General features: G+C 44.2%; 1 protein-coding gene across 8 annotated transcripts in view; it reads left to right on the top strand.

Moving 5' to 3' along the window:
* Nucleotides 1-19,863, top strand: part of ASH1L (ASH1 like histone lysine methyltransferase) — a 191,092-nt gene that overhangs the window by 61,559 nt on the left and 109,670 nt on the right. For all 8 annotated transcript variants that reach the window (XM_081791976.1, XM_081791978.1, XM_081791979.1 and 5 more), the window contains exon 3: nucleotides 1,795-6,352. In XM_081791976.1, the coding sequence (XP_081648102.1) occupies nucleotides 1,795-6,352 (4,558 nt within the window). The remainder of the gene's footprint in view (nucleotides 1-1,794; nucleotides 6,353-19,863) is intronic.

The following is a 19,863-nucleotide window of genomic DNA, read 5'->3' on the forward strand; positions in this document are numbered from 1 at the left end:
TTGCTGCCTGTGTTCTTCTAGGATGTTGATGGTTTCCTGTCTCGTGGTTAGGTCTTTCATCCATTTTGAATTTCCTTTTGTGTGCGGTCTAAGAAAGTGGTCCAGGTTCATTCTTCTGCATGTTGCTGTCCAGTTTTTTCCGACACCATTTGCTGAAGAGACTGTCTTTTTTTCCATTGGTTATTCTTTCCTGCTTTGTTGAAGATTAGTTGACTATATAGTTGTGGTTCCATTTCTGGGTTTTCTTTTCTGTTCCGTTGATCTATGTGTCTGTTTTTGTGCAAGTACCATACTGTCTTGATCACTACAGCTTTGTAATGTAGCTTAAAGTCCGGAATCAAGATGCCTCCAGCTTTGCTTTTCTAAAAAAAAGAACTCTTTAATTGTTATCCAAAAGTAAAACAGATTGTTGTGTGAAGTAATTAATTCACTTGTGAAGTATACGGTGAGAACTCATGAATTGGGTAACAATTTATGTTAATGACTTAAAAGTTACTTCCAACTCCAAAATGTGATACAAATCTTTTTATTCAAGTTATTTATTTATTTTGAGAGAGAGATAGAGGAAGAAAGCATGAGCACAGAAGGGGCAGACAGCGAAGGAGAGAGAGAGAGAATCCCAAGCAGGTTCTTCACTGTCAGCACAGAGCCTGACGTGGGGCTCGAACTCATGATCATGACCTGAACCAAAATCAAGGGTCAGATGCTCAACCAACTGAGCCACCCAGATGCCCCCTAAATGTTATGTAAAAGTGCATTGTATAGAAAATGTGAATGTATTTTACTGTCTTTTTTATTCCTCTCACATTAAGAGAGAACTTGATTGTTCTTTCAAAACTATAACTGAGGGGCACCTGGGTGGCTCAGTCGGTTAAGCATCCAACTTGGGCTCGGTTCATGGGTTCAAGCCCTGCATCAGATTCTGTGCTGACGGCTCAGAGCCTGGAGCCTGGTTCGGATTCTGTGTCCCCTTCTCTCTCTGCCCCTCCCCTACTTGCGCTCTTTCTCTTAAAAATAAATAAACATTGAAAAAATAAAAATAAACTATAATTGAGAATGAGTTAAAGGAGTGGAAGTAGGTTAGGGGTTGTACAGCACTGGTTTGAAATCTTTGCTATCAATGAAGGAGGTAGGCAGTGAACAATTATTTTATTTTATTTTTAAATATATATTTTTTAACGTGTATTTATTTTTGAGAGAGAATGCGTGCGGGGGAGGAGCAAAGAGAGGGTGAGACAGAGGATCCAAAGCGGGCTCTGCGCTGAAAGCAGGGAGGCCCATGCAGGGCTTAAACTCACGAACCGGGAGATCATGACCTGAGCCAAAGTCAGGTAGCTAACCGACTGAGCCACCCAGGCGCCCCAGTGAACTATTATTTTAAAAGAGTGCCATTGGTTATTGTAACTAACAATACTTATCTTTTTAAAAATAGGATGTTTGTATGCAAATGTTCAGTCTAAAGTAAGGTAAGAGTAGATTGCTAATTTGCCATTTTCAAACAATGTCAAAAAAAAATCAGGTTATTTTTAAATGTTGAGTAATATATAAGTGTGTGTGGTTGAGAGTCAGCACAGGTAACGTTTTGCTAGCCTCTGATACAGCAGCAGAGGAACTCCTGTATGGTGACATGGTGTTTAACATTAGTTAGGTTTTTAAATAAACCTTTTTAAATAAAGCACCCTTGCCTATGTTTTATCTGATATGTGATCAGTCAGGTTGTTCAGTTTTAATGCTAAACCGAAGTGTGATACAAGGTTTGCTCTCTCTGAAACCTGTTTCTTGTTCAAATTTTAGGACCCTTCAAAGTTGTACAAGAAAGCAGGTGATGTTGCAGCCATTGAATGCCAATCCGAAGAAGGCATCCGTCTTCATTCACAGGGAGAAAACAGTCCTTTGTCGAAGAAGCTGTCTCCAGTACACTCAGAAATGACAGATTACATTAATGCAACATCATCTGCCCTTGTTGGGAGCCGGGAGCCTGATTTAAAGGACCGAGCATTACTTAATGGAGGAACGAGTGTAACAGAGAAGTTGGCACAGCTCATCGCAACTTGCCCTCCCTCTAAGTCTTCCAAGACTAAACCGAAGAAGTTGGGAACTGGCACTGCTGCGGGATTGGTTAGCAAAGATTTGATCCGGAAAGCAGGCGTTGGCTCTGTAGCTGGAATACTACATAAGGACTTAATAAAAAAACCAGCCATCAGCACAGCAGTTGGATTGGTAACTAAAGATCCTGGGAAAAAGCCAGTGTTTAATGCAACGGTAGGATTGGTCAATAAGGACTCTGTGAAAAAACTAGGAACGGGCACTACGGCGGTGTTCATTAATAAAGACTTAGGCAGAAAGCCAGGAACTGTCACTACAGTAGGACTGCTGAGCAAGGATTCAGGAAAGAAGCTAGGAATTGGGATTGTTCCAGGGTTAGTGAACAAGGACTCTGGAAAGAAGTTAGGACTTGGCACTGTGGTTGGGCTGGTTAATAAAGACTTGGGAAAGAAATTGAGTTCTACTGTCGGCCTAGTGGCCAAGGACTGTGCAAAGAAGATTGTAGCAAATTCAGCAATGGGATTAGTTAACAAGGACATGGGAAAGAGACTGGTGAGTTGCTCTATGGCAGGCCTGGTCAGTAAAGATGCCATAAACCTTAAAGCCGAAGCACTGCTCCCCACTCAGGAACCACTTAAGGCTTCTTGTAGTACAAACATCAGTAGTCATGAAAGTCAGGAACTTTCTGAATCCCTGAAAGACAGCACCACCAGCAAAACTTTTGAGAAGAATGTTATACGGCAGAGTAAAGAAAGCATATTGGAAAAGTTCTCAGTTCGAAAAGAAATCATCAATCTGGAGAAAGAAATGTTCAGCGAAGGAACATGCATTCAGCAAGACAGTTTCTCATCCAGTGACAGGGGGCCTTATGAAACCTCAAAGCATGAAAAGCAACCTCCCGTGTACTGCACTTCTCCGGACTTTCAAATGGGAGCTGCTTCAGACGCATCCACAGCAAAATCCCCATTCAGTGCAGTAGGAGAGAGCAGTCTCCCCTCCCCATCGCCCACCGTATCTGTCAACCCTCTAACCAGAAGTCCCCCTGAAACTTCACAGCTGGCCCCTAATCCATTGCTTTTAAGTCCTACCACAGAATTAATGGAAGAAATTTCTGAATCTGTTGGAAAGAACCAGTTTACTCCTGAAAGTACCCACTTGAACATTGGTCATAGGTCCGTGGGTCACAGCATGAACATCGAATGTAAAGGGATTGATAAAGAGCTAACTGATTCAAAAACCGCGCATCTAGATATTCCAAGAATAAGCTCTTCCCTGGGAAAAAAGCCAAGTTTGACTTCCGACTCCAGTATTCACGCAATTACCCCTTCGGTTGTTAACTTCACTAGTTTATTTAGTAACAAGCCCTTTCTAAAACTTGGTGCAGTAGGTGCGTCGGACAAACACTGCCAAGTGGCTGAAAGCCTAGGCACGAGTTTGCAGTCGAAACCATTGAAAAAACGGAAAGGAAGGAAACCTCGGTGGACTAAAGTGGTGGCGAGAAGCACATGCCGGTCTCCCAAAGGGCTAGAGTTAGAAAGATCAGAGCTCTTTAAGAATGTTGCGTGTAGCTCCCTATCAGGTAGTAATTCTGAGCCAGCCAAGTTTATGAAAAACATCGGACCATCTTCGTTTGTAGATCATGACTTCCTGAAACGCCGATTGCCAAAGCTGAGCAAGTCCACGGCCCCGTCTCTTGCTCTCCTAACTGATAGTGAAAAACCCGCTCACAAGGCTTTTGCTACTCACAAGCTCTCCTCCAGTGTGTGTGTCTCTAGTGACCTTTTGTCTGACATTTATAAGCCCAAGCGGGGAAGACCTAAAGCTAAGGAGATGCCTCAACTGGAAGGGCCACCTAAAAGGACTTTAAAAATCCCTGCCTCTAAAGTGTTTTCTTTGCAGTCTAAGGAAGAACAGGAACCCCCGATTTTACAGCCAGAAATCGAAATTCCTTCCTTCAAGCAAAGTCTTTCTGTGTCTCCTTTTCCGAAAAAGAGAGGCAGACCAAAGAGGCAGATGAGGTCACCGGTCAAGATGAAGCCACCTGTACTCTCCGTGGCTCCGTTTGTTGCCACCGAGAGTCCGAGCAAGCTGGAGTCTGAAAGTGATAACCATCGGAGCAGCAGTGATTTCTTTGAGAGTGAGGATCAGCTTCAGGACCCAGACGATCTGGACGACAGGCATAGGCCCGCTGTCTGCAGCATGAGTGACCTAGAGATGGATCCAGATAAAAAAATTACCAAGAGAAACAATGGACAGCTAATGAAAACAATTATCCGCAAAATAAATAAAATGAAGACTCTGAAGAGGAAGAAACTGCTGAATCAGATTCTTTCAAGCTCCGTAGAATCAAGTAATAAAGGGAAAGTGCAATCCAAACTCCATAATACAGTGTCCAGTCTTGCCGCCACGTTTGGCTCTAAATTGGGCCAGCAGATAAACGTCAGCAAGAAAGGAACCATTTACATAGGAAAGAGAAGGGGTCGAAAACCAAAAACTGTCTTAAACGGCATTCTTTCTGGTAGCCCTACCAGCCTTGCTGTCCTTGAGCAAACTGCTCAGCAGGCAGCTGGCTCGGCATTAGGACAGATCCTTCCCCCTTTGCTGCCCTCCTCTGCTAGTGGTTCAGAGATTCTCCCGTCACCTGTGTGCTCCCAGTCTTCTGGGACTAGTGGGGGTCAGAGCCCTGTGAGCAGTGACGCGGGCTTCGTGGAACCCAGTTCAGTGCCGTATCTGCATTTACACTCCAGACAGGGCAGTATGATCCAGACGCTTGCAATGAAGAAGGCCTCAAAGGGGAGGAGGCGACTGTCTCCCCCTACTTTGTTGCCGAATTCTCCTTCCCACTTAAGTGAACTCACCTCCCTGAAAGAGGCCACTCCTTCTCCCATTAGTGAGTCTCACAGCGACGAGACCATTCCCAGCGATAGTGGAATCGGAACCGATAATAACAGCACTTCGGACAGAGCAGAGAAGTTTTGTGGACAGAAAAAGAGGCGGCATTCTTTTGAACATGTCTCTCTGATTCCCCCTGAAACCTCTACAGTCCTGAGCAGTCTTAAAGAAAAACATAAACACAAATGTAAGCGCAGGAATCACGATTACCTCAGCTATGACAAGACGAAGAGGCAGAAACGAAAACGGAAAAAGAAATACCCCCAGCTCCGAAGCAGACAGGATCCAGACTTTATTGCAGATCTGGAGGAACTGATAAGTCGACTGAGTGAAATTCGAATCACCCATCGAAGTCATCATTTTATCCCCCGAGACCTGCTCCCCACTATTTTTCGCATCAACTTTAATAGCTTCTATACACATCCTTCTTTCCCCTTGGACCCTTTGCACTACATTCGAAAACCTGACTTAAAAAAGAAGAGAGGGAGACCCCCTAAGATGAGGGAGGCAATGGCCGAAATGCCCTTCATGCACAGCCTTAGTTTTCCTCTTTCCGGTACAGGATTCTATCCGTCCTACGGCATGCCTTACTCTCCGTCACCCCTTACAGCCACTCCCCTGGGACTAGGTTACTATGGAAGGTACCCCCCCACTCTCTACCCTCCTCCGTCTCCTTCTTTCACTCCTCCGCTTCCACCTCCTTCCTACATGCATGCTGGTCACTTACTTCTCAACCCCACCAAATACCATAAGAAAAAGCATAAGCTACTGCGACAGGAGGCCTTTCTCACAACCAGCAGGACTCCTCTCCTTTCCATGAGCACCTACCCTAGCGTCCCTCCCGAGATGGCCTATGGTTGGATGGTCGAGCACAAACATAGGCACCGTCACAAGCACAGAGAACACCGCTCTTCTGAGCAACCCCAGGTTTCCATGGACGCCGGCTCTTCCAGATCTGTTTTGGAGTCCCTGAAACGCTATCGATTTGGGAAGGAAACTGTTGGAGAGCGATACAAGCATAAGGAAAAGCACCGATGTCATATGTCCTGCCCTCATCTCTCTCCTTCGAAAAGCTTAATAAATCGAGAAGAACAGTGGGTCCACCGAGAGCCTTCAGAATCTAGTCCACTGGCTTTGGGATTGCAAACACCTTTACAGATCGACTGTTCAGAGAGTTCTCCGAGCTTATCCCTGGGAGGGTTCACTCCCAGCTCTGACCCGGCCAGCAGCGATGAGCATACAAACCTTTTCACAAGTGCAATAGGCAGCTGCCGAGTCCCCAACCCGAACTCCAGCGGCCGGAAGAGACTAGCTGACAGTCCTGGACTGTTTTCTGCACAGGACACTTCGCTCACTCGGCCTCACAGGAAGGAGCCACTGCCTTCCGGCGAGAGGGCAGTGCAGACCGCGACAGGTAAGGAGGGCTCCTTCGCTGCCTGTTGTTTGTGTTGGGAAAGGAGAGGACTTGACCCTCAGGTTGCCTGATGCGTGTATGTGAACTCTTAACGGTTTGGTTTGTATAAATAGATGTGGCATGGTGTCTTCAACGTTCTTGTTTTTGGTACATGTGAGAAGTAAGATAAGGCCTGTCTTTGCATTAATTCTGAATTTTGAGAAGAAGTACCGTTACAAAAACAAACAACACTCAAGTTTTGGAAACCAGGAAAAATGATTCTTCTTTCTTACGCAAAAAGGCGGTTACAGTTTCTTTAGGGAGAAATGGCCCATGGGTGTTGTTGGCAGCTGTGCAGGACTTTTAATATATTCTAATCTAATAATTATAAGTGAGTTTATGTTACAGGAAGAAATGTCAACCCAGTGTGTCTCGTAATAAAAATCTAGGCTTTCAAAATTATCAACGTCGTACAAGGGACTTCATCCTGCAGAGTGATCTCTAGGTGTCCTCATAAAAGCTGCTTCAGTCGCATATGAAATGACATAAAACAAATCTGTGTGATACATTTGAAACACCTGCAAAGCTCGTAAGAACTGAAACAAAGATAGGAAACAAGAAAGTGGAAGCATTGCCCATTCATGTAGAAAGAAGGCATGTGTGAGTCAGAAGGTCTCTATCAGAGATCTCAACTCTGGGGGTTTGGTTGTAGGTAACTCTAGGAAGTCTGCGGAACCTCTATAGAGTTATAAGTACAATCATGTGTATGTGTGCTTGTGCGTACTTTTCCGGGGAAAAATCTATAAATTGCATCACATTCTCCAAGTCAATTCTCTAAGCCTCCATACCTCTTCCTATAAAATGGTAATAATAGGGTTATCGTGAGAAGTAAATGAGATTATAATGTGTGTATTGAAGTGATTTGCACATTGTAAGTGCGCAGATGTTAATTGGTAAAATCATTCCCCAAAAGATTAAAAACTTAGGCATTATAGGAAATGATAAACCCCTCTAATGTGTTTTTGCTTATGATGTTCATTATTCACGAAATTTTGAACGAGCCATTTTTGTTGAGAAACTGAGCATTCTTTAGTTTCTAACGATGTAATAAAGAGAAGAAAAATTCCTAAGTTTTAATTAGGTTCATTCAGCAAATTTTTGATGAATAAGTCACTGAGTATCAGTTTGTCAGGCACTCTACTTTGTGGGCTCTTGTGAGGAGTAAGGCACACAAATACATTGTTCTCATGGGACTTACAGAGGAGGAGATAGGCGATGAACAAAAATGTACATGTTAAATGTCGTTAGAGATGTGATCAGAGCGTTCAAGCAAGAAAAAGAAAAAACACGGAGTGTGGAAGGGGGCCTGACTCAGCAAGCCGTCCCTGACAAGGTGACTCTAAACTGTTTGTTACCTGAAGGCCGAGCAGCAGTTAGTTGGGGAGACAATTGTACTCACTCACTGACTCCCTCACTTAGTTGTTAAAGTCTAGAACGTGTGTCACTGTTCCAGTCACTGGCGTCAAGACATGAGGTCAGGCCCCGTGAACTTTCAGCCCTAGTGACACAAGACCAATAGTAGAGTGGTAAGCTCACAAGGAAACGCGTAATGGGGGGGAAATGCTGTCAAGTTAATATTACAGTGTCAGGATGGGTCGTTACCGGGAGGGGGGCGCCTGTTTAGGTAAAGTTATTGGTTACGGCCTAAGGATGAAAAGTTGAAGCTTGAAGGATGAGAAGCCGCCGCTTCTCAGGCTGAAGTTTGAGTAAAGAGCATGTTTGAAGATGCTGGGCTGAGAAAGAGTAGTATCTAGAGATACTCTTTACTATCTAATACCTAAATATATTAGAAGACCTTGGTGGCCAGGTCACGGTGGCAGGACAGGGAACACAGGACGGTGCGAGAATTGGGGGTGAAGAAAGCAGCCAGACCGTGTTCAGAGAGTTTAGGTTTTATACTGGGCTTAGGCAAGAAGAGACAGAGGAGTACTGATTTTAGAGTCGCTTCTTTAAAGGATCGTTCTGGCTCGTGTGTGAACATTGACTTGTGGAGGAGAGAGCTGGTTGTAGGGAGGTTGGCAGTCTGGCGGTGGCCGGGGGGGGGGGGGGGGGGGGGCGCGGCGTGTGGTGCGGGCAGACCCCTGCAGGGACATTGCAGGGGTCGGCGTGGTGCCACCTGGAGGAGGCATACATAGGGAAGCACACTTTGCTTTTTTTTTCAACGTTTTTTTATTTATTTTTGGGACAGAGAGAGACAGAGCATGAACGGGGGAGGGGCAGAGAGAGGGAGACACAGAATCGGAAACAGGCTCCAGGCTCCGAGCCGTCAGCCCAGAGCCTGACGCGGGGCTCGAACCCACGGACCACGAGTTCGTGACCTGAGCCGAAGTCGGACGCTTAACCGACTGCGCCACCCAGGCGCCCCACACTTTGCTTTTATAATACACGTGAACTTCGGAATGTCTTAGAACATCTTTAGAACGTTCAAGCGGGGAGACAGCAGGCAGTTGGAGATCTGATTCTTGAGCTCAATAAAGATGTTTTGGCTGGAGATAGGGGTGTTTCACTATGAGGTTCTGAGAAACTGTCAATATCACTTACAAAAATAAAAGGGCTTCTAGAAAAGATAAAGTCGGGAGCAGATTCTCAAAATGTGTGCAACTTTGTACCCAGAGCACCAAGAAAAATAATAATTCTAGAAAATGCCAGCAGCAGTTAAAAAGACAAATTGTTTGATAAAGAAAGAAATACTACAGTAAACATAGCATTTAACTTTTCAGGAAAAGACGAAGGTAACTTGATAGAAGGGAATTAGAGAAGGGTCAGAGCCGCTCAGTTGTGGACACAAAAGCATGTCGCTGGCAGACCAAAGAAGTGATGCTAGATACGGCTGGTTCTGGTTTCTCGTCCTCGTTGGGCTCTATTTGCAGGAAGATCTGGGGAAAGCACGTGTCGGGTGATCTGTGGCCGGTGCTCTGACGAGGAGCGGTGCTCCCTGGCTCACTCCGTTGAGATCGTGTGTGAACCTTCTCAGTGACCATATCATCCTGGTATTCTGCTTACCAGTTGTGTGTGAGCTGGTTTGCTTCACTGGAACAAAACAGTTGCTGCGTTCATGTGTCTGTTGATCTGTCACAATGTGATGGATGATGTTCCCCGAAGGAGGGGATAGACCCGGAATCCGGGGCCTCAGACAGCCCTGAGGAACCGCACCACTTAAAGTATTGGTTATTTACCGTGTATGCTAACTAACTAGAATTTAAATAAAAACTTGAAATAAAAAAGTAATAAAGAAGCAGTGGTTAAAAGCCATCACGCTTTGGTTTGTCTGTAACCATTTGTGATCTCTTCAGTTTTTTAAAAATTAATTGCCAAGGCTTAAAACTCTGGAGATTTCACACAAAGTTCAGAAATCTGCTTTCCTTTAAAAGAAAAACCAGAACAGGGGCATCTGGGTGGCTCGGTCGGTTAAGCGTCCAACTTCGGCTCAGGTCATGATCTTATTACAGTTCGTGGGTTCGAGCCCTGCGTCGGGCTCTGTGCCGACAGCTCAGAGCCTGGAACCTGCTTTGGATTCTGTGTCTCCCTCTCTGCCCCTCCCCCTGCTCATGCTCTGTCTCTCAAAAATAAACATTAAAATTAAAAAAAAAAAAAAAGGAGAGAAAGGAAAATAAAAAGCAGAACATCTGGCAAAAGTTAATCCCCATTTCCTGGATGACATCAATGGCTGTGTCTCAGTAGTGGCCCCCCCTCCCCCCCCCCCCCCTTGGGGCAGGCGCTATTCAATTCGTCTCGGTCCGCACCACTTCCTTGTGGTGTGCCGTATCTGGCTCAGTTCAGATATTGAAGCAGTGTATCTGTCTCCAAGGAACATTTTAGTTTGAGGCCTCTAATCTAAGAGTTGTGAGAAGGAGCTTGTAACAGGTAGGGAAATGGAGGTGGAAGTGAAGCGAGCTGACAGGGTGGTTGAACGTATTAGCTACGCAAACGCTAAAGTCACCCAGGAGACCGGCTACAGGAGGTGGGGTGAAAGGATGGATGTGAGCCTGGTTTCAGGGTCCTCAGGAGGTACAGGTCTAACGTGGGAAAGTATCTGCCTTAAGAATAAGAATTTGTCTCCTTCCTCTTAAAAAAAATAACAAAAACATTAAGATCTCTGAAGTCACCGTTCTGACACTAGTTTTCTGGAGTTGAGGAAAGACCCTGCAATTTTAAGGGCAAAGTCCTTCAAAGACTGCCCCCACTTCCTGTGCCAGAGCGAGTTTCAGTGACCCCAGTCCACCTACACTCTTGTCTAGACTGCTGCAAATTTGGGGCTTCCCACAATCCCACAAGCCCTCAAGTTTTGATAATTCGGTAGAACAACTCAGAAGTTACTGAAACCACTGTACGTAGGATTACAGTTTTATTGTCATAAAGAATGCAGATCAGGAATTGAAGAGATTCCCAGGACAAGGTCTAGGGTGGAGGACACACAGCCTCCCGGCCCGGTGTTCGTGGGATCAGGGTGTGTCGCCTTCCCGGCACACCACTGTGTTCACCAACCAGGGAGCAATGCCAGGCCTTTGTGTCTAGAGTGTTGATTGGGCCTGATTACATAGGCATGATTAATTAAATCACTGGCTGTGTGCTTGAACCCTGTCTCTACCCACTCCCACTCCCCCCCCCCCCCCCCCCCACTGTAGATAGGGCTGGCCCCAAATTTCAGCCCTCTAATCCTGTGATTGGTCTTTGTAGTGAGCAGCCCCACCCTGAGGCTACCCAGGGCCCACCTTAAGTCAGCTCTTTGGCATAACAAAGACCCTTCTATCGCTCAGGAAGGTCTAAGGGTTTTTGAAGCCAAGAATCAGACAGAGAACAGATACATTCTTTATTGTATCACAAATCCGCAAATTCGTGGAGCCTCTCCGTCTTCTTCACAATTACTCTTGATAAGTGGGTAGAAATGTCTTGATTTTCTAATAGGAACTTTTTCAAGTAGACATGAAAACTGGTTACGTATCCTAGTTCGTAAAACCAGTTGAGAAAACGATTTTTAGTCAGGGAAAGTTATAAGAAAAAATTACTAACTAAAGCCTGGGGTATCTTCTAATTTAATCTCTTTGAAAGTCAGAACTTTGTTTCGGCACAGCTTTATGTATTTTTTTTTTTTTATTTTAAGTATTAATGATGATGGCTATCCCTTCCACAGTTATTGTCTGTTGTTTGCCAGGAGCAGGGAATAAAATCATGAATAAGATGTGATTTGCTGCCAGAAGGAATTTACACTTACTCAGAGAACATAGGCATGTTTACAAATAATTATCCATGGCTCCAGGGGCGCCTGGCTGCTCGGTAGGTACAGCATGCTACTCTCGACCTCGGGGTTGTGGGTCCGATCCCCACTTTGTGTGTAGAGATCACCTAAAATCTTAAACAGTGGTGCCTGGCTGGCTTGGTTGGTTGGGCATCTGACACTTGGTTTAGGCTCAGGTCATGATCTCACGGGTCTCGGGGTCGACCCCGGATCAGGCTCCGTGCTGACAGCATGGAGCCTGCTTGGGATTCTCTCCCTGCTCCTCCCACACATGCGCGTACGCAAGCTCTTTCTCTCTCTATTTCAAAATAAATAAACTTAAAAAAAAAAGTTTCTTAAAAAAAAATCTTACGTGGGGCGTCTGGGTGGTTCAATCAGTTAAGCATTCAACTTTGGCTCAGGTCATGATCTCATGGTTCATGAGTTGGAGCCCCACCTCGGACTCTGCTGACAGCTCGGAGCCTGGAGCCTGCTTTGGATTCTGTCTACCTCTCCCTCCTGCTCTCACTCTGCCCCTCCCCTGTCCGTGCCCTGTCTCTCAAAAATAAATGTTAAAACTATTTTTTTAATATTAAAAAAACAAATCTTAAATACTGACTGATAACTCCTAAAGATATGTTCACAACATGTTTCGGGGGCAGACAAGAGAGGGGCTCACCTAGGAGGAGCTAGAAAGACTCCTAGTTTTTAGTTTAGTGTGCAAAGAATAAAGGATGAAGACTATTCTTACAGAGAAAGAAGCTTTTCAGGGTCTTAGTGACCTGATAGTGTGCTTAGGTAACTGTTTACAGTCTGATATGGAACCCACAGGATGAGACTGGAAAGACAGGAGACAGATCATAAAGCCTCTTGTTTATTATATAAGATTGCAGGGAGTTTAGAGTTTACCCTGTGGGCAATGGGAAGTTAAAGGTTTTAAAGCAGGATGATTTGCTGAGATTAAATTGACAGCACTGTGGTACATGTACTGGGGAGAGATCAGGTGTACCAGTTTGGGAATTGCCCCAGCAGAATCTTATGGGGGAGAAAACATATTCAGAAGAAGTAGATTTTAAAAAGAGGGGAGGAGAGGGCGCCTGGGTGGCTCAGTCAGTTGAGCGTCCGACTTCGGCTCAGGTCACGATCTCACAGTCCGTGATTTCGAGCCCCGCGTCGGGCTCTTTGCTGACAGCTCGGAGCCTGGAGCCTGCTTCGGATTCTGTGTCTCCCTCTCTCTCTGCCCCTCCCCTGCTCATGTTCTGTCTCCCTCTGTCTCAAAAATAAATAAATGAGTGAATAAATAAATCGTTAAAAAAGAGGCGAGGAAAGGGGAAGATTTTAGAATGTCTGCAGGATGCCCCTCCGGTAATGGGTTGGACAGCGGTGTAATTAAGTGAAAGGAGGCGCTCAGAAGAGATGGCTGGAGATAAAAGGCAGATTTGGGTTTCATGCTGTTCAGTGGAATGTATGCATCTGTAGCTCAGAGGAGAAATCAGTCTGTCTGAAGAGGAAAGTTGTAGGTAAGTGATTGTTGAAGCCGTGAGAAGTGGTCCTGTTTCGCTGGGCGCACCACACTACTAAGGGGACAGGAATGTCAGGTGCTGCTGGGGTCAACTCGAAGAGGCTGGGAGTAGAGGCTGCCTTTGGCCGGTTATCACCTGTGAGCTCACAGTGGTTTCTGTGGAGGTAGATGTTCGACTTCTGGGGGTGCAGGAACGAACGGGAAGTGAGGAAGTGCAGACGGTTAAGATTCTTACAGCTTTACATTTTGTGGTAATTCCAGCTGGTTTATTTCGTACTCGTAATTACACATCCTGTCAAGGAGATATTTGCATTTCTCAGTATGTGATTGTTTCGACGTCACATTGTAATTATTCTTGAAGTGTACAAAGAGCATAACTAAACTTTGTTATTTTAATTTGGCCTCGGCCTTCAGCTGGTATTTTTTTCTATGTATAACTTAAAGACAGATTCATTATACATTAATTGGTATCCTGTTACAATACCCAAAATAGGACTTCCTACTGTGCCATATAATACAGAATTGCCAATTACCTTCTGGACATTATTATCATGAAAAGGCTTCCCAGTGGCCAAAGCAGGAACAATGTAAGCAACAGAATTAATAGTGACAGCGTTGGATTATAATGTAAAGATACGGCAAATACCCATTACTCCATGTCGATGTAACTAAGTGATCGTGTGGGGCGCCTGGCTGTCTCACTTGGAAGAGCATGCGACGTTTGATCTCGGGGTCACAAGTTTCAAGCCCCATGTATGGCACAGAGCTTATCTACAAACAAACAAACAAACAAACAAACAAAAGAATGATCGATTAAATCAGTGGAGGAAAGGGACAAATTTTCCTTACAGAAGAATTACAAATAGTATATGTAGACCAGCCTCTTCAAGGAGGTGGACTTTAATTCCCCTCTTCTTGAATATGGACTGCACTTAGTGACCTAATGCCACGTAACAGAGGACAGGAAGGGGAAAATAGCAACTTTGCAGTGAAGGAGACGAGCAGACCGACCACACCTTAACCGGGTGCAAGTTTAACTTGATGAATCGTGCCGATAACAGGTAGCCTCTGATGTAATTAGCCGGGAACTTTGTTCTGTGGTGTTCTTTCCAAAACTTATAACCACAGTATTCTTTTAAAAAACACAACCATGGTCTAATAATACTAAAACCAAAAAAAGAGACATTGTACAAAATATGTGACCAGTGTACCTCAGAAATGTCGAGGACCTGAGAAAACAAGGAAAGATTAGGAAACTGTCACAGATGAGAGAGGATTGAGACATGGCAACTAAATACAATGTGATATTGTGATTGGCCCCTAGACCAGGAAAAAGACATATGTGGAAAAAATCGTATTAATGTCAATTTCATAGTTTTGGCAGATGTATCATAGTTAAAATATAAGACGTTAAGTTAACGTTAGGGGAAGTTGGCTAAAGGCTGTGTGAGAAGTCTCACTTTGTACTATCTTCCATAAATTTAACATTATAGCAAAACAACTAGTTTAGTTTTTTTTTAAACAGTACTAATTGTTGAGGGAAGCCTATCTCTAATAACTAAAGAAAAAATAAAACAGATTCTTACGATTTGGATTGAGTAGATTTTTCGTGTTTGTTGGCATAAAGCAGGCATATCTATGAATTATGTTGATGTGCGTATGAGGAAAATAAAATTAGATCAGGGGCACAGGCAGGAAGGATCTTCCTTCCTGTGTGGTCTGGAGCCAGGTGGCTGACCTTGCCTTGTTTCCTAGCTGGGCAAACTGATAATCACTTGAGCAAATTTGGACTAAACAAATTAAGTGGCATAAAGCTTTAAAAGGAGTAACAGCCCTCATCATTTTATAAATGATGTTTGTGTGGTGGTTAGCTCATTCTTCTTCTGTGTTCTTCTGTAGGAACTGTTAGAGACCAATAGTCTAAGACCAACCTGATGCACGTGAAATCATAGGGATTCCACACCTAAGCCTCGCCTGGCCTTTCTGGCCTCGCGAGGTCCTGGTAACCAATTACATCAGTATCTACATTCGGTAGACCTAAGATGGGCCTGATGAGAAAGAGAATCACCTACTCTACCCCTGTTTTTCAGCGTTTTCAACTCATGGCTGGCTGTACATGGTCAGTCTGCAACCTGATTTCAAAAATGGGGGATGGTTCCCCCTAGAGCTCACAAAGTAGAGAATGTATACACACGCATACACACGTAATTATTATAGGTTTCAATAACTTTTTTGTCCCCCCAGGAGTAAATTAGAGCTGATTTTTATTTTCGTTTGGAAAAAGTATATTTACTGTAAAAATGTAATGGTTGAAGAAAAGTATACTGTGCTTTGTTTTCTTTTTAACTGGAGGGTGTCTGCATTGATCAGAATTTTCTGATGTAGGACATTGTCTCTAGCATGATGTATAAAGATACCCCCAAAAGTAAAGCGCGAACACGTGTGAAGATGAAATCCGAAAATTGATTATGGTGGTTAGTGCAGTTCTGGGGTTTCCAGTGGGATTCCATTTCAGTGGATGATGTGCTTTGGGCATTACGAGAAATAGCCTAATTAGAGGGAGGAAAACAGACTTTTTAGCTTAAAAATCACCAGCATAGGCTCTGAATCATTCTCTCTTGTAGTGCATTTAATTGGTGAGTCAGATGAAATGTATTGCTTTCAGTAAATGTATTTCCCACAATTGGAAACAGCTGTTTTTATCGTGGAACCAGCTTTTATCTCAGCATTCAGCTCATTCAGTAGAAGCTTCCAGGACTCCTGTGAGCTGTGAACCATAGCAAAGGATTCAGAATTTAATCTGGGAACAAAAAAAAAACCTGATCAGAAGCTCCCAATAGTTGGTTCATATTCTTTTTGTTGTTGTTGTTAATGTGTATTTATTTTTGAAAGAGAGACAGAGTGTGAGTGGGTGAGGAGGGGTAGAGAGACAGAATCCGAAGCGGGCTCCAGGCTCCCAGCTGCCAGCACAGAGCCCGACGTCAGGACTCGAACTCACGAGCTGCAAGATCATGACCTGAGCTGAAGTCGGACGCCCAACTGACTGAGTCGCCCAGGCGCCCCGGTTCATATTCTTTTACTATGGTATTCTTTTCTATGATAAGCCAGCTTTGATGCAGTCACTGTTCGACAAACACTCCCGATAGTCTTAACTTGTAAATGATAAAATAAGTTTCTTTCTTAAAATTTTATAATACATTGTTTTGGTGGGAAGGAATGATTTAAATGTTAGAAACTAGTTTTAAATATGTGATTTTAAAATAAATGTGTATCGTCTGTAAACTGGCTTCAGCATGGTATCCTTCCAAATCTAGCACACTTAATCTGTTTTTCCATGGCTTACCCAACGATATTTCTAGCATTGGAAACAGCAGACAATCTGCTCACCCAAACCATTCCCTGGTTACTTGGGTCTTTAGTGCTGATCTCCCAACAGAGTGTGACCAGAATTCGTAACTATAATAAGTTTCGAAAGTTTTCATAGTGGACTTACACTAAAGAAATACATGTTTTATCCAAGCAGCTGTTGGTTTCATTCACTGTGTTCTTTTGTTAATTTGCGTTTGGAAATTCCCTCGTTTTTTAGCCTAGGGTAGGTACTCGGGGCTTCAATGAAGTAGTGAGGTTGAATTATTGCTCTCGTTTTTGCTTGGTGATACCTTTTTCCCAACAGACACCACGATCAGTGGGAATTGTCTCTTTTTCTGCTGACGTCTCTGCCCATTTGACTCCGTCCTCACACCCAGACATCTGAAAACGTACTCTTTCTTTTTTATCTTAGATAGGTTTCAGTTCCTCCTGTGTAGACACCGAGATCTCTTGTGACAAATCAACTTCAGAACAGCTGCTTGGTTTCCACCCATTTTTATATATAGTGAAAAGATTTCCAGGTTCTTATCCATTTAAATCCAGTTGTGTCCTTTTTTGTTTTCTCCACTTTCTGACATTCTTACCCATGATGTCACCCTATGGTTTTGCTGTAGAAGTACCATCTTTCCCCCTTTTTGTCTTCTTTGTCAAAGGTGTTTCCTCAAAACCTGCCTTTATGTTTAAAAGCTCAGAGAATAATGGCCAGGAAAAATCCAGAGACTCTACGGTCAAAACCACTTCAAGCTTCCCTCACATTTCTAAGTTTGTTTTTAATTCTTAGTTCCCTTATTATTTTCCCAATTTATGATAGTCCCTTTTTTTGTTTCCCTCCTTGCTGATGGTCTGCCTTCTTTTTTCCACGAAGACCTCTAGTTTTCTAGCTGAAGAAAAAGAATACTTGTAGTAATCACCTTACATTTATGCTGAAGTCCAATTTTATTTGGTTGCTTTCTTGGTGATTTACTTATAACTTCTGCTTCATTTATGTGTGTGGAAGCTCTAAACATATCTCTGAAGCTGTCAGAGGTCTGAGTAACGAGTTACTCAGTAGTGTTTCTACCCAGTCGTTTGTCAGTTGCGGAATTACCACTTCGATTCTGTTCACTTCTGAAGTACTTAATTATTTGGCTTCGTGCTATATCGACATGAGAACCGATGGGAACTCTCTGATACGTAAAATCATAGGTAGTCTCCGTGTGTATTCTTTGACGAAGTATCACATTGTCTCGAACTGAAATCCATATAGACCCTCTTGTCCTGTAAGGAGTGCAGAGTGTTCTCACAACCCTCCAGGCAGATCTGAAATGACCGCTGATGACACGGGAGCAACCACGCGTCGCGTGGTGGAGACAGCGACAAGGCAGTCACTGTCCTGAGGAGTCCCACCGTGGCGTGGCCGAAGCGAGTAGAGAAGAGAGTAAGCGGGGCAAGCAGACGGCGGTGCCCTCCCCTCCCCGTCCAGAGCTGCACTGGCGCCCGGTCGCCGTGGGCACATCGGGTTTCACCGATGGAATCCAGAGCGCGGCCGTGACCCTGAAGGAGGTGTGGTGAAGAGTCGGCGGATTAGAAGATTCACTTTCCAGGAGCTTTTACCACCTTGCAGGTGCCGACCAGCCTGGGAGGTGCCTGTCCTACCAGTGCTTCCCAGTTGGGGGTACTTCTTTATGCTTAGGAATAATGCTGGAGACCCTAAATTAGTTCCACTTCCCAAGTGGGCATAAGTCCTTGCCCTTGTTTCATTTTTCTTTTTATTTTGAATAGTTGCCTACGCATCAGTGACATTATTAAGTAATTAAGGTCTAAAAATTTATGATGAACCTAAGGAGCCAATTTACGTATGAGAGCATAATGTTTATAAAAACCCTTTCAATTGCTTGCGTTACCTCACTTTGAAACTCGCATCAGCCGAGTGAGTTCGAGTGCTTTCTCAGACCAACGTTCAAGTGCATTGACTTGCCAAGATCTTAAAAGTCTTAATTATAGCAGAGCCAGGACTCAAAGTCAGGGCACCTTTGGTGATGTACCTAACACTGCGCCACGCACAGCTGTGCACAGCACTCCGCCTTAGGTTTCGAAATGTGGATATGTTCTTCTCCCTTGAAATGGACATTCTTGTTCTGTCCGGGCGTTAGCTTGCTCTCCCCCGGCCACCCAGCTGCACATGGCACTTATGAAATAGTACATTTTTGGCAGTGTTGGAGATAACGTTTGCAAATCTCACCCAATTTCTGCTGTTAGGCCAGTTTCAACATCTTTAACAGGTTGCTGCCTCTTACATACAAGCTTCTATCATCATTTTCCAGTCTTAATTTTGGTTGCTTTCTATCATTAGGTAGGGTTTTTCCCCCCAGATTTCTCATCCTCTTACTGTCCTATGACCAACATTTTTTTAGCAAAATACCAGGATCTGATCTCATGACTACCAAGCCCTAGGGAACTGTATCTCAGGGATACATTTTTTTTCCCCTGAAATATGAAATATTAAGACCATCTCTGCTTTTTATGAAAAGGGAATTCAAACAGACTTTTACAAATGAAAAGTGAAAAACATCCTGAATGAAGTTTCATTCCAGTCTCCTGTTAAATCCTAAGAATAGGCCGCCAGCCTCCAGTACTTTCAGGAAATGAAAAGTGGCTCAGAAGCTAGGTGAGCTAAGCCACCTCTGTCTCAGTTGTTTCAGTTTCTCAGGAATCGCCGTACGGTGCTGCCAGTAATGATCTCCAGGGATCTGACCCCCGTGCCACCTCCTCCTGCCTCCTGTGCAGCGCCAGATGCCACCAAAGGAGGAGCTTGGAGGAAGGTGCCGGGTCCCTCTTTGACCCTGAGGGCGGCGAGGCCAGGCAGGGTGATTCTCAGGATATCCTGATGCTCAGAGGTACCGTTGAAGCCTTCATCAAGACTTTCTGGAAGATGACCAAGAAATTTGGGAAACATTACCACCTAGCGTGGAAACTGAAGACAGAGCTCCAGCACGGATGGCACAAACGCCATCTGAAGTGCACGTGATGACATTCAAGACCTTCGATAAGCTCCTTAAGGGCAGAGACTTTCAAAATATTTTTCTCTCTCTCCTCCTGCCTCCACAATGTCTAGCGTAGAAGCAAGCGTATAAACTGGACTCGATGAATGTTCGTTTATGACTGAGAGAGAAGACTTTATAAAAAGTGCTCTGCAACCACTCCTTTCCCTAGTTGTTAGTCCAAGATTGAGCATTCAGCAGAATAACGGTAAAGAGAGGCCTCTGATGTCTCAAGCTTCTTGGCCACTGTTGTCTTCTGTCTTGGCTCTGTGTCTCAGTAGGAAGTAGTTATCCATCCAGTGTATGAATTTTTCAGTGTTAATACTTTTTTTTTTTTTTTAATTTT

This window comes from Panthera onca, chromosome F1 (genome assembly GCF_046562875.1).
Source record: "Panthera onca isolate mPanOnc1 chromosome F1, mPanOnc1 haplotype 2, whole genome shotgun sequence".
Taxonomy (NCBI): Eukaryota; Metazoa; Chordata; class Mammalia; order Carnivora; family Felidae; genus Panthera; species Panthera onca.